Source organism: Pteropus medius, unplaced genomic scaffold, assembly GCF_902729225.1.
Source record: "Pteropus medius unplaced genomic scaffold, Ma_sr-lr_union100, whole genome shotgun sequence".
Lineage (NCBI taxonomy): Eukaryota > Metazoa > Chordata > Mammalia > Chiroptera > Pteropodidae > Pteropus > Pteropus medius.
The window spans coordinates 29,145,055-29,159,087 of NW_024351730.1; the positions used below are offsets into that span (position 1 = coordinate 29,145,055).

The following is a 14,033-nucleotide window of genomic DNA, read 5'->3' on the forward strand; positions in this document are numbered from 1 at the left end:
ATGCAAAAGCGGAAGCATTGGGCGGGGAGGGGGCTAGGTGTCGTAGGGGGCAAGGGGCACTCACATCCCCGGCGCGCCACTCGCGGGGCTCCTGTCTGCACGTGCCCCGGGCCTCTCCCGCTCGCTCAACCAGTCTGCGGAGAGCGCGCGCCCGCCCGCGCACCCGGCTCCTGCGTTCGCTTCTTTGTTCCCGCCCACGCGAGGCCCATTTTGACGGATCGTGTTCGAGGCCCTCTGGCGGCCAATCACTGTCGGAGCTTTTACCTCCTCCCACCCCCTCGGAGCCCCGCCAGGGCCGCCCCTTTCCCTGCCCACGTGGTCTCGGCCTCCAGCCCTGGGCAGCTCCTGAGCTCAGGTCGCTCGCTCGTGTGGCCGCCTTCTCCAATTTTAGGGGCGTGGAAGTGGCTTCTTCCCCTTGTGCTTCCGGCCGCACGGGGTTGTCCGCTCCGAGACTGTTGCGGAGCTGTCGGAAGCCCAGGACGGTGCTGGGGGCGCAGTCGGCTCCGCCCTCCTCCCTCTCTACTAGTAGGCCGATTCACGTAGTAGCATCCGGTAGGGAAATGGTCGTGCTTTCGGTGCCCGCCGAGGTCACTGTGATCCTGTTAGATATCGAAGGTACCACAACCCCGATTGCTTTCGTGAAGGTGAGGGGCGGAAGGGAGCGGGGAAGTTACTTATGCTTAAAAACAAAGAAATTTTTTAAGTATTGCAGACCTTGCAGTAAAAACACGCGGGGTAAAAGGGGTGGTGTGGCTTTGTATCCGCTGTGAAATGGAAGGAAGTAGAAAGGCTGCGGCGGATTGCGGGGATGCTTTTCCTCACGGCACCATCTTCACCCTCCCCATCCCTGTCTTTGGTTAGAGATAAATGGGTAAGAAGGGGTGGAGGTGGTGGCAAAAAAAAAGGCGAAGGAGGGATGGTCGGCCGTGGCAGAGTGAGGCAAAGTGGGCGCCTCCCGCCAGGCAGGTGTGCGCCGGGTAATCCCCCAGGTGAGCATCCACTTTGTGCTTGGTCTGACTTGGCGAAGCGGTTGCCGCGATCTAGTGGTCCTTGAGGCGCCTAGTCCCGCGAAAATGGAAGACTGAAGTGTCATGATGACTTTTCAGATAGCCTTGGTTTCTTGTGCCTTGTCCTATAATCTATTAATTATTTTTGTTAAAAAGCAGTGTTACTAAGAATGTGTTCATCTAAAAGTACGTTCAGAAAAGCATTAGGTCTGTGTGGATGTTTATAGTAATTATGCAAAAAAGGATTCCATTATTATGCACTTTTGGGAAATGTTCTGTACATGTTCAACCAGGTTTATTTATTGCACTCCTTCTCAGAGCCTTCAAATTATACACACACGCACTCATATCCTTGTGAGTCTTCGAGAGAGTAGCATTTCACAAATTTATTTGAACAAAAAAACGAATATCTTTTGATCACCTTTTAAAGAGATGTTAAGTTACATTCTTGAATCTCTGAGCATGGAGCTGGGAATTGAGAATTAGTCACATTGGGTGTGTGAACTTGTAGCCTCATTTCCTCTTGAACGATGAAACACTGAGTACATGCATGCGTCTTGAGTCATCCTCAAAATCTGAGTATGCAGCTGTTTGCATTTTACCGTTAGAAAACCAAGGCTCTGAAAAATTGAACAATATGCCTGGGTTTGAACCCAAATTGTCTTACTCTTTCCATTTATTTTACTCCATCTTGTAAATGAGAACCACAGTGCTTGTTCTGTCTTTGCGTGGCTGCTGTGTATGTTAAATGACAGGTGATGAGAGCATTTTAATCAATATGAAGTATATGGTAACAAATTTCACTTTATACTACTTCTTAGTGATAGGTTTAGGAGTGAACCAAAGTACAACTGAGTCTATATTTGGAGATTTGGTTCTATAGTTAGTGTGAAAATTGAATATTGTCCAAAATTGCCCTTGAAATACCCTTAAGAAGTCAGTCCTCTTTAGAGGCTGATTTCCATCTTTCAGTAAGTCATATAGTCATTTTTCCTTTAGGATTGAAACAATACCTGCTTATTCTCTTGAGCACCAGAGGAAGTAGTTTATGATTAAATGATGTAAATGAAAAAACTGTCAAACATTAGCCTCACACTGAGCCACTCACCCTAAGAGACACAAGGGGCACTGAGACTGTCCCAGAGAACAGAACACCTTCATTTAATGGAATAGCAGGCAGATTGCCAGCACTGGTTATGGTTATTTTTTTCCGTTTCTCTCACTCACTCGCTCGCTTGCTGAGAACTTTCAGTTGAATGTGTATATGATGTAGCTTAACTACATAGTACTAACAGTCTAGGATCTCTTCCAGGATTCCCCTACCTCATCTGAGAAGTTCTGTTCTTAGACTCCAGGCAATAACGCCCAATGATTTTACTTACCAGCTATTCTGTCTTTTTCTGAGTCATAGAATTGTCAGATTTTTCGAGCAGGAAGGGCCCCTAGCTCTGATTGTCTAGTGAATGTTGCAGCCAGCTAATTAACTTCTCCCATGAGTCAGTTGATACCTGGAGGGATGTCCTCTGTGAGGATAGTCATAAAATTGCTGGGGGCAGAGCAGCAGTACATCCCGGATTTTCTTAGGTGTTCCCAGTTCATCTGAGTCCTCAGAGCCACCAGCTCCTGTCTCTCATTGCAGGACTCATGCCCCTGGAGTTTTCTTTTTTGGTATTGACTCCGATTCTCTGCAGTGGTGCTCTCCCAACATTTTTTGGTTATGTATACTATGAGCAGAATTGCAGCAGGCACTACCAGTAGAATTTATAAATTGTGTACACATACTATTGTGCTATTATTGTTATAAAATAAATTGGAATTTAAAGGTGGGATTAAAATAAGTGTAGATGAATGTTGTTATGTCCTCTTCCCTTACCGCACTGATTCTTTTGCTTGTCCCTGGTGTATATGAACTTACGGAGCCACCTATTGATCTTTGTCTCTGATGATGTAATATTCATTTTATGATTTTGCACTTTGTATTCTAATGTGTTTAGTCTATAAGCTATGAAATAACACCATCAGTCCCTGTGGTTATCCTGTCAGAAACCTTCAACTGCTGTTTCTGAGTTTAGGGAAAATCATCTCTTGTCCCTGAAAATGCTCTAAAATTTGGTGGCTTTCCTGTTGTTAAGTGTCCAGTTGTTACATGTAACAGCCGTTGCAGTAATATTCTGTAAAGTCACTGAGAACACCACATTAGCAAATACTGAATCATTGTCCATACAGGGACAATGTTAGATTCCTGTGGGCCTGTGGTCACATTTTCATCAGGTAATCAATACATAACCCTGTTTTATGTGTGTTTCTATTGTCTCATTTAATATATATTCTTGATTCATTAACATTGAACTCACGGCCAATGGCACTGTAACTCATCCTTTAACGAAGCTTATTTAACACATTTTCTCCATAAGGCACATCAGAGCTTCCTTAATCTTTAGTAACACTAGACAGTGCTACAGCACTTTGCTTGGCCAATTTTAAACTGCAAAATCAACAAAAAGCATAAAATGTGAAAAATGTGGCACTAAATAGAATCTGAAAAGGACATTTGTTTAAAATATGAGAGTATAAGCATCACCTTGTACTGGAAATGTGTACATCTGGTGTTTCAAGTTTTTTGCCACTCTGCACAAGGATAGTCCTGGAGATTGCAGGTCTGGATTAGCATTCTGGTTCCTCCCTGCATGATTTACAGTAAGTTAGTTAATATCTCTGAGTCTAGGTCCTTTTTTCCTCAGCTGTACTGTGAGAATCTCTACCTCATAAGGCTACCTTGAACATTTAATGAATGCTTAGCTCTTGAAAAAACTTTGTAAAATAAATGAATATACTTACGTATTTTATCCGCCTTCCCAATAAATATTGTCAGGTAGTAGTGTATGTGGGCGGGGGGGGGAGGGGAGTGTTTCATTCATGCTTGAGATAAAACCTTTGCAATAATTAAGAAGCTTCCATTAGCCAAATATAAATCTGATGAGACTTTTTGTTCCTAAAATATTTTAAGTGAGGCATGGTGAGTACCCTTGTCAGTAGTTCTTTGTAGCTGTGCTTCTCAGACTTTAATGTGTATACAGATCTTCTAGGGATCTTATTAAATGTAGTCTCTGATTCAGAAGATCTAAAATGGAACTTGATATCTAACAGGTTTTCTTGAATTTCTAAAAGGTTCCCAGGTGATACTGATGCTGCTGGTCCATGGACTACACTTTGAGTAGTTAGGCTTTACACAAATTTGTAAGTTCTGTGTCTAGGCCTATTAGTGTTGCTCTTTTCTAGTGGCTTGTTTGAGGTGAGAAGGCAGATCAAGCAAGAGGGGTAGATGAATCAGAGATCTGTCATTAATAACAGAACTAAGACCTCTCAGAAGTCAAGTAAATTGATTATGGATCAGTGAGGCTCTATACAAAAGAAAGCAAGGTAATGAAATAAACCTGGCAGACACTAAAATTAAGCAAGTGGTCATTTCCCCGGATTTTGTAAATTGTTTTCTAGAAATGAACTGTAAAGCAAAATACCTTTCTTAAAGGACAAATTGAAAAGAGTTAGATATATTTGTAGGAAAGCAGGATAAGAGGCCTGAAAATTTTTGACAAATCTGTCAAAATTCCTTTGTGGATCTCTCCACTCCCTGACTACCACCATCTTATATTGATTACTAGATAATTTGTTGGTACTAAACGTTTCATGAATATCTATGAAATAGAGAACCGTGTAATAAGCCTTGGGGCATTCTAGTAGGTGGGCAGGTAGTGTCTTGCTAAACCTGTTGTATTAGTTTCTTGTAGTTGTTGTAACAAATTATCACAAAGTTAGTGGTTTAAAACAATACACATTTATAATCTTACAGTTCTGGAGGGTCAGAACTCTGAAACGGGTCTCACTGAGCTAAAAATCAAGCTGTTGACAGGGCTGTGTCCTTTCTGGAGACTAAAAGGACTATATCTATCTATCTATCTATCTATTTATTTATTTTCAAAGACAGCAGAGTAGCTTCTGCTGATCGATGCATCCACCTTTCTCTGACTCTATCCTGCTTTCTTCCTTCACTTACAGAGATCTTGTAATTGTATCAGACCCAAGCAAATAATCCAGGATAACCTCCCCATTTTGAGATCCTTAATTTAATCACATCTACAAAGTCCCTTTTGCCGTGTAAAGTAACATTCACGGGTTTCAGGGATTACGGCATGGACATCTGAGAGTAGGGTGCATCTGGTTAACACAAACGTTTCTGGCTAATAGATACCTTTATAGGTTCTTAGCTCCAGTTTGTTTTGAAATCTATCATTTACGATGTTGGATGTGGTATATAATTTAAAAAATTTTTTGACAGTTTTTTTTTTTTTAAAGATTATGTTGTTTTTTAAGAATTGTGGTGGTGTGGAGGTTAGTAAAGACATTATTTAGGGCAGCGATCTCCAACCTTTTTGGCACCAGGGACCGGTGCTCCTATGAGAATCTAACACTTGATGATCTGAAGTGAAGGTGAGATGGGGATGCTAGTGCTGGGGAGAGGCTGCAAATACAAATGAAACTTTGCTCACCTGCCACTCACCTCCTATTGTGTAGCCCCATTCCTAATAGATACTTGGTAAGGTTTTGAACAAGGGGAAAGAAGAGATCTCAAAACAAACTTTGTTAGAGAATATGAATTAAGTAGACAAATCCTTGAGCCTGTAAATACTAATTACTTGAAGTAATTGAACATCAAAATGATAAAGATTTTGATTCCCTTTTGAAAGAGTCCTGCTTTTTTAAAAAAAGTCCTGCTTGATTGCTTTTCTGGTGTTTAATAAATGTCTTTTGAATACATTTTATATTAAGACATTTTTAGAAAAAGCTAATACATTCTTGATAGTTTATTAATGCTTATAATTCTATTATGTTCTTTCATAGTCTAACAATATTTTAAGAGATAATAAATAGGATATGTTGAAGTTGACATTTTTTCTCATGAAAACTACTATGTTAATTTTATGGTCTTTCTAGGAAGAGAGCTTGTGTTGTCTTATATTATCTCCAACTTTGGTTAAACATTCATTCGAAAAGTATTATCACATCTGATGTTCTCAGCACTGAGAAATATATAATACCCACTCTGCCTTCAACGTGAAACTACTAGAAGACTACTCACAAGGGACAGCAACCAGAAACTTGCTTTCATCTGTCCTATTTTTTATTGACATTAGCAACTGTAATTATATCCCTGTCTTCATTCAGTGTATGAATTTAGGCTTTTTCATCTGCAAGAATGGAGTAGTTGGATCTGTCATGCTTATAAGGTGGTGAAGAAGATTGAATGAGATGAAATTAAAAAGGTGTTTGAAAATTATCAAGTCCTATAGAAACACTGATATAATGCAGGAAATATCAGACTGTCCCGTGGAGACAGAAAATGCTTGTGAAGGGTCAGGAAGGAAAAGAGAGAACTACCATTTACTGAAACATGTCATGTTCCCAGTTTTTTCCCCCCCCATGACTACCTCCACCTCTGCTCCTTATGGCCCTTAGCCAGAATTATGCTAAGAATGAGACCCAGAACATTGCTAATCTCAGAATTCTTGGAAGAACTGGAATAGCAGAACTGCCTTGATAAGTAGTTGTTTATGGGTTGATTAACATTCCCCCAAACCTTCCCCATTACTTAGGGTAGTGATTCAGAAACAGAGATTCACCCTTGGTGGTTGGTATGAGAGGATTCTTGTTGATTCAACTTGAAATGAGGGGAGGAGCCTTTGGAGAATCACCATATTGGGTCTGAGTATATCAAGAGGTATGTTAAAAAAGCAACTTTGGCTTTATTTCTGGTCTTATATTCTTCTAGAACGTTCTGAATCATGACACTTGTATAATCTTTCCAGCCTATTCAATCCTTTCTTCCTTTTACATTTATTTGAATACCTATCATGTGCCAGGTTCTGCTAGTGATCCAAAATCCTTAAGACGTAGCCACCATTCTCAAAGAACCTAGCAAGGAAGACAGGTATATAAATAGATTGTTTTTGTACCATCAAAATCCTTTTTGCTTTCCTGTTGGCTAACAGGTGGTTTTAACCTCTGAACTTTAATGCATTGAGTTTTTCAACTTTCTATTCCTCTCTTTCTTTACACTTTTTGTAGCTGAAAAAATCCATTAAGGTCATACCCTTTTATGCCACCTCCATTCCTCCAGCTCGGAATGTCATACTTTTTCCTCTCAGTGCAGGAAGATCCTATGCACTCACTAATTAAAGAATATTTATTGTGCTAGGCTGTGGGAATACAGAAGTGAGACCTGCTTCTGTTCTCAGAGGAACTTTGTTTAGGAATTTCAAAGTCCTCTCCCTCCTCTTCATTGCCACGTATTTATCACTCTAGCAGATGCTGCCTTGTGTTGTATGTGTGTTCTGTCTTCTAGCAATTCTGAGAGCTGTCAAGGACAGAGACCAGAGCCTTGCACAGCACTTACACATAAGGCATTCAGTAAACGCTTGTTGATGGTGATAATGATGCATTCCAGAATGGGCATAAGAATGGGCATAGGCTAGAGTTATGTTTCTCTTAAACTCTGCTATCCTTGCTTTTTCAAATTTCCTCAAAATGGTACATTTGGACAGCATGCAATTTAACTGAAGTATTTCTAGAGTGGCAGAGAATTTTCACTGACCCGACATTTCTAAAACCTACACATTTTAGAGAAGTCAGCTAATAATGGAAATTTAAAACCATAAGAGATAGAAATTTCATTAATTAAAATTAATTTGAAAAGTTAATTCAATGTAAACTTATATTCTGTTATTGTGAGCATAGAAAGCGTTTTTTTCCTCCAAATTTTTTTCTCAAAAATTAATTTACACTTGTTATAAAATTGGAGACATAGAAGAGTATAATATGAAAGTGAACTCCCAATCCCCCATATGCTCCTACCATGCAGAGATGACCATTAAGAGTTTGGTGAATATTCCTTTTGATTTTTTTCCTACGCACAAAGCTTAATTTTGTATAAAACTTGATTTTCACATTTATTAACTAATTTCTACATTGGTTTGATGGAGGTAGGAGTCTGAAGAGGGGTGGAAAGCAGCCCGCCCTGACCCATCACCTTTCTAAAGAATCGCATGGAAAGTTAGTAACTCTGTCCTTAGAGGCCTTCCTGGAACTTCTCTGGACCCTTCTCAGGGGACTCCATTTTAGAAACACGGATTTCTTTTCAAATATAGACGTTTTTAATACAGAAAAAGTGTTTTTGTCTTCTAGGTATGTACATGAGGGGGTTTATTTCTTACTTTGGTTTTCTTTTCAGTGTTTCACTATGTGACCTAACAAATTCCTTTTCTTAAGTCTTAAAAGAATGGGTTAAGAGAGAGTTAACCCACTGAGTTAACCCCTTCACTGAGTTAAGAGAGACTAAGACACGCGGTTTGGAAACTAGTGGTAATCCCAGCAGGGGGACCTGAGTGGGACTTTGGAAAGAAGCTCCTGGTCACACCATTGTTTGGCAGTTAAGCTGGTGTGCTCAAGAAGCTGGCCAGCTCCCGGGCTGTGCTTTGTGTGGGTCAAGCCATCGTAAGTTCAGTAAACTAATTAGATCTCTTCATTGGAGATCAGACCTTGGGGACCTGACTCTTCAAACTAATAAAAGACCTGATTGATAAACTGTTATCACAGCTTATTAATTTATACGTTTATGGAGAAAATAATAGCACTTGTTTTATAGGGTTTTTAAGAGAATCGAAAATCTGTCATTCAGGCCATTTATTCCTCAATTCATTGAATAAATTTGGAGTGCTTGGTAGCAGTGGCAGTGGTGAGAAGTGATTAGATTTTGAAGGTAGGACTGATGAGGTGAATTGATTGGATGTGGAGTGTGACAGAGAGGAATCAAAGGTGACTAAGGCTTTTGGCCTGAATATCTAGAAAGATGGAGCTGCCACTTACTGAGGTGGGGAGATGTGGGAGGAGTGGGATTACGGGGTAGAAGCTGGAGTTTGGTTTCAGATATCCAAGTAGAGATTTGGGGTAGGCAGTTGGAGAAAATCAGTTTGGAGTTAAGGGAAGAGGTCCAGGCAAAAGCTATGGATTTGGGGGTCATTAGCAATAGATGGTGTTTAAAATCATGGGATTAGGTGAGATCATTAAGGAGTGTCTATGGATAGAGAAGTGCCTAGAATAATAAGGGCTGAATAAATGTTGGTAGTTACTCCCACTATGACTACAACTACTATTATTATTATTGGAAGTATTACAGAACTGCCAGGTGAACCTAGATCTCTCATTTTCTTAGTACAAATCTGAGAAACCAAAGCTGTATATGTCTATAGAGAATATAGTATCAGGATCCAGGGAGTTGGGTGATTCTAGTAAGTTGTGCTCCCCAAAGTCATCCACTCACAGAGCTGGATGGGTTCTGGCATTGGGATTTGATAAGCCTGGGTTTGAGTCCTGGCTTTACTTTGTACCAGCAGTGAAACCTTTTTGAACTTAACCTTCTTCATCTGTTCAAAGGGGTCACCTTGCAGGGATGGTGGGTGGATTCAAGGAGATAAATGTCAGTTCCTTTTCTTTCCCTTCCACTGTTAGGGACAAGAATTCTGGGCCAGTCAGGATCCCCTCTCTGGAACTCATGAGAGATATTCATATTGTCTCTTCTCTGCCTTTTTTTTTTTTTTTAAGTTTTATCTCAACTACTAGCCCCTTATAATGATAACTTCCCCTGTGCAACATCATTCATTGCAATTACTTAGATTACAGTTTAGTCTCCTTAATGGGATTTAGAAGACACTTTTGTCTTATCAGCAACACATTTATTAATTCATTTAGAATGCAGATGATGAAATCTAATGTTTTTTCTTAAGGGCTTCAGTTTTCAGAAGAGAATGGTTATATCCCTGCTTACCCCATGAAGATAGGGACAGTGAAGTTAGAATTTCTGAGTCCTTGTAGCCCTATGTAGTAGCCAGAGCACTGACACTTCTCTTGGTAGTTTCTAATATAGTCTTCAGGAAGGATATTTAAAGAGCTACCACAACTGCTGAAGCTGACAGATGGCATGGACCACTTACTCCAAGAAGTAGTAAATTCCTATCATTAGGAATGTTCAAGCAGGTTTAAACTTCCATTTATAATTAAGTCCTGGGGATGTAATGTACAGCATGGTGACTATAGTTAGTAATACTATATTGTATATTTGAAAGTTGTTGAGAGTAGATCTTAAAAGTTCTTATCGCAAGAAAAAAATTTTAACTATGGTGACAGATGTTAAATTTCTAGTAATCATTTCACATTATATACAGAGGTCAACTCGTGTTGTAGAACAGAAACTAATGTAATGTTATTATCAATTAAATCTCAATTTAAAAAAAGGATTATACAGTAGATATGCTGAAAAAAAGGTTTTTTTCTTGTAATCTCATGACGCAGAGAGAACCTTTATAAACATTTATATCCACATTCTCCTAGATTTTGTTCTATGCATTAGCTATTCCCCCCAAATAGGATTATGCTTTATGTACTATTTGTAACCTGTTTTATTTCTTATTTAGTGAATGTGATTTAAGACCCATCAAGCCACTTAATTTTTCTTTGTTTTTTATTCTCTGAGATGAATAGAGAAATAGTAGCCCACCCAATATTGCTTCTGTGTTGTTTAATTTTATGGCTTAAAATTTTTTAAGTTCTCAGATGCTATAATTCATTTGTAATATGTGGTTCTTTTGGAAGATTTTTTAAATTGTTTCTTTAAAAAGCTATACTCTATTACCCATTACCTTTTTATTACCTATTTTTTTAAAGGAGAAATATTATAACATTTTATTTTAGTAAATAGTATAACAATTTTATTTTTAATGATTCTGTGACCTTTCCATTAAAACAACCACTTAACCATAAAGTACTTCTTTAATTAAATCTTTAGAAATTTTGTGGCCCTTACTGGAGCTCTTTCAGAAAGCTGCCATTGAGCCAGATAGAGTAATATACACTGCTGCTTGCATAGTATCCCCTCCAGCATTTAGCAGAATATAATCATAGCCCCCTGAAAGACAAATACTCTTATTTACTTCTATAGCCTTTTGTTGTATGTACTAACCTGTAACAACTCCTTAGGTACCTGGCGGACTAAAAACTTTCACATATTTGTAGAATCCTGGGTTTATTGCTATATTTTTTTTATTCTATAGTATTCTGAAATGATCTATAAATGGATTATAACAGAAGGTAAAACATTTATATCACAGTTATTTCTATGGTCTGTAAATGGATTATAACTGAAGATAAAACGTTTTTATCACAGTTATTTCTGGAATTACTTTTAAAGCCTGAAAACTTTTTAATGGGCAGGGTTGGGCAATAAGCACTAGTTTTAAAAAGTCTATTTTTAGAGCTTTCTTATATGGTATTATAGCACATGTCAGGCTATGATATAATTACTGGCTTTTTAAAATAAGCAATTTGAGGAATTTTATTTATTTTACATAATAGATGCTTAATAAGTATGTTGAAAAGTAGATGAAACCTTCACAATGTAGTATTATACTTTTATGTTATGCAGTAACACTTTTGCACTAAAATATCAGTCTGCTAATCTGCCACCCCCAGGTAATATTGCTGTTCCAGGTGTTCTAGCTTCATTGCTTAATTTTGTGTGTTTACTCAGTGCAGAGGGGAGTTTTGTGTGTAGGGAGGGTGGCTAATTGAACAGTCAAGAATTCTAAAGTAATCTCTAACTTCTAAAGCTTTTCCTAAAAGTTTAGAATTGTTAGAAACCTTGTACGTTTTATTTGTGAGTTTTCTGAGAAGTATCATAACTTTGTTATCAGAAGTATCTGGCATTCAGTAGGTCTTCAGTAAATGTTGACTGAATGAGTTGGTTGTGCTTATGATTTATCCTCTGGGGACTTTTCTATTTATCACTAAATTGCGTCAAAGATGATCTCTGCCCAGTTTAAATGTTGGTACTAGAGAATATAAGTGGTAAGGTAACTGCGTTGCTTTTGCTTGGTAATATTTTCGTATAGCAGATAAGAAAACTGAGGCTCAGAGAGGATAAGTTACTTGAACATAGCTAATAAAAGGCAGAAGTAGGACCCCAGTCTGGCATGTTGCCTAGACTCTGTATTCATCTCCTCTCTCACAGAGGTCAAGGACCTGGGCTCTCAGCATTCACAGCTCTTCGTGAATTGTTCTTGGTACCAGTAAAGCTGAATATAGGAAACTGGACTTTTTGAAACACAAAGTGATATAGCGCTGCATGAATTTTTATGACTTTTGAGTACTTCAACTTTTCAGTTACTGAGAGACCCTGAATCTAACCAACAGGTTTTCCCTGGGATGTTTCTAGTCGCTTGGGAGCTGGGAAATAATAGAGGCAGGACACTGGTGGAGGATGACCAAAAGGGAAAGAAGCAGGTGTAGGATAAGGGATCAAAGTTGGCTTGCTTGTTTTTTAATTGTGAAACATTTACAATAAATAAGAAGAAAGATTAATGTAATGACCATGCACATACCACAAAGCTAATTAAATTTCGATGTTATGTTTGTTTTATATCTTAAATAAAACATTACAGATATAACTGAGGCCCTGAGTACATCCCATTTTGTATTAGACTTTTATTCGTACTTTGGCGTTTATATTCATTGATAAATATCATTTTAGTACATTCATGTCTGTTTTATAATGTTTTATAATATGAATATACCCCAGTTTATCTGTTCTCTAGCAGATAAGATTTAGGTTGCTTTCAGTTATTTTGTGTTATACCCAGTGCTACAATAAACATTTTTCACTTCCCTCTTCGTGCACATGTGTTAGAGTTTCTCTACGGTATATGTCAAAGAGAAGACGGGCTGGTGCGCCTTCAGTTTTACTATATCTTCTCAGGCAGCATTCTCAAATGGGGGACGAGTTTGCAGTCCTACCACTGTGCATGAGTGGGGAGGAATATTAATTAGAAGAAAGGAAGGAATAAGAGGGGCACAATATAGGGCATAATGGGAAAACTAAGTGTTTAAAGAAAATCAGAAGTATATCAGTAGGGTAAGAGGATTCTCTTGCAAAAAAGAAAGCTGTCAGTCTGAACTCTTCATTTTCCATCTTTTAGATCAAGAATGAGTTTTTACTGAGCTTAAACAAGGCTTTTCTGTTAAGTATTCTGAAAAATTTGCCGGATTACACTGTATGCTTCTAAATCTGCTGAACGATACTTACTGGAATGCCACAGGAGAACAAGCAAAATTGAATGGCTTCTTTATTTTTTTCTAGGGCAGGTGAAATTTGAATAATGTATTATGAAGACAGATAAACACTTCAGTCCTACCATTTAAAAAAAGACCACAATAACTTTCTTGTATATTTTCATTTGGGAGTGCACTTTAAGTTGAACTTAGACTTGGGTCTTCTGAAATATTAAAAAAATTCTAATTATGTAGCCAAACCTTTGTACCAGTCAGGGAAGCACACTAAAAAAATACAGTTTTGTTCCACTCGATCTATTAACTATGTCTTAACCATACCATGCCTCAGGACTGTTAGTGGAAAATGAAAAATTTTCTGCCAGCTTCTTTCTCCTCTTTTTGCTCTTGTTCACTCTCTTGTAATAGTATTTAAGAAAATGTCATGGTCCAGAGGCTTGTAACAAAGAGGCCGAAAGGGGAAGGAGAAAGCATGGATCAGTGGATTTCAGATCACAAAGCTGGGCTGAGGGCCGGTTCTGGTTAGTACTGATCAGAAGAGGTGGGTATTCTGGCACAGATGACCCTTTGATTGCGCATGCAGATGCTTTATGAATTGGAGCCCATTCTTATTACATTTAGTGGGCTCTCTTTGCAGGGAATAAGATTGCTTATCTTCAGGTCCTTTTTGCACACCTCGTGGTGGTATGGAAACATTTGAAAACCTGCAGCTTATGTTGCTGGCTTATACGCTTCATAAATCAGGTGACCCTACCCAGAACCTTTCCCTGTCCACACCATTCTCTCTGTAGAACGTTTTCTCTGGCCTTCTCCAGGTGACTCCTCTTCATCCATGGTGATTCTTGGATTCTTTGT

The 14,033-nt window shown here is 38.6% G+C and overlaps 1 protein-coding gene across 3 annotated transcripts in view; it reads left to right on the forward strand.

The window, feature by feature from the left end:
* The window catches only part of ENOPH1 (enolase-phosphatase 1), a 28,363-nt gene that overhangs the window by 730 nt on the left and 13,600 nt on the right, over positions 1-14,033 (forward strand). Inside the window, exon 1 of one of the 3 annotated variants that reach the window (XM_039845570.1) lies at positions 1-644. The exons of the other annotated variants lie outside the window; for them this stretch is intronic. Coding sequence (XP_039701504.1) covers positions 561-644 — 84 coding nt within the window. The 5' untranslated portion in view covers positions 1-560. The remainder of the gene's footprint in view (positions 645-14,033) is intronic. 3 annotated transcript variants of the gene reach the window in all.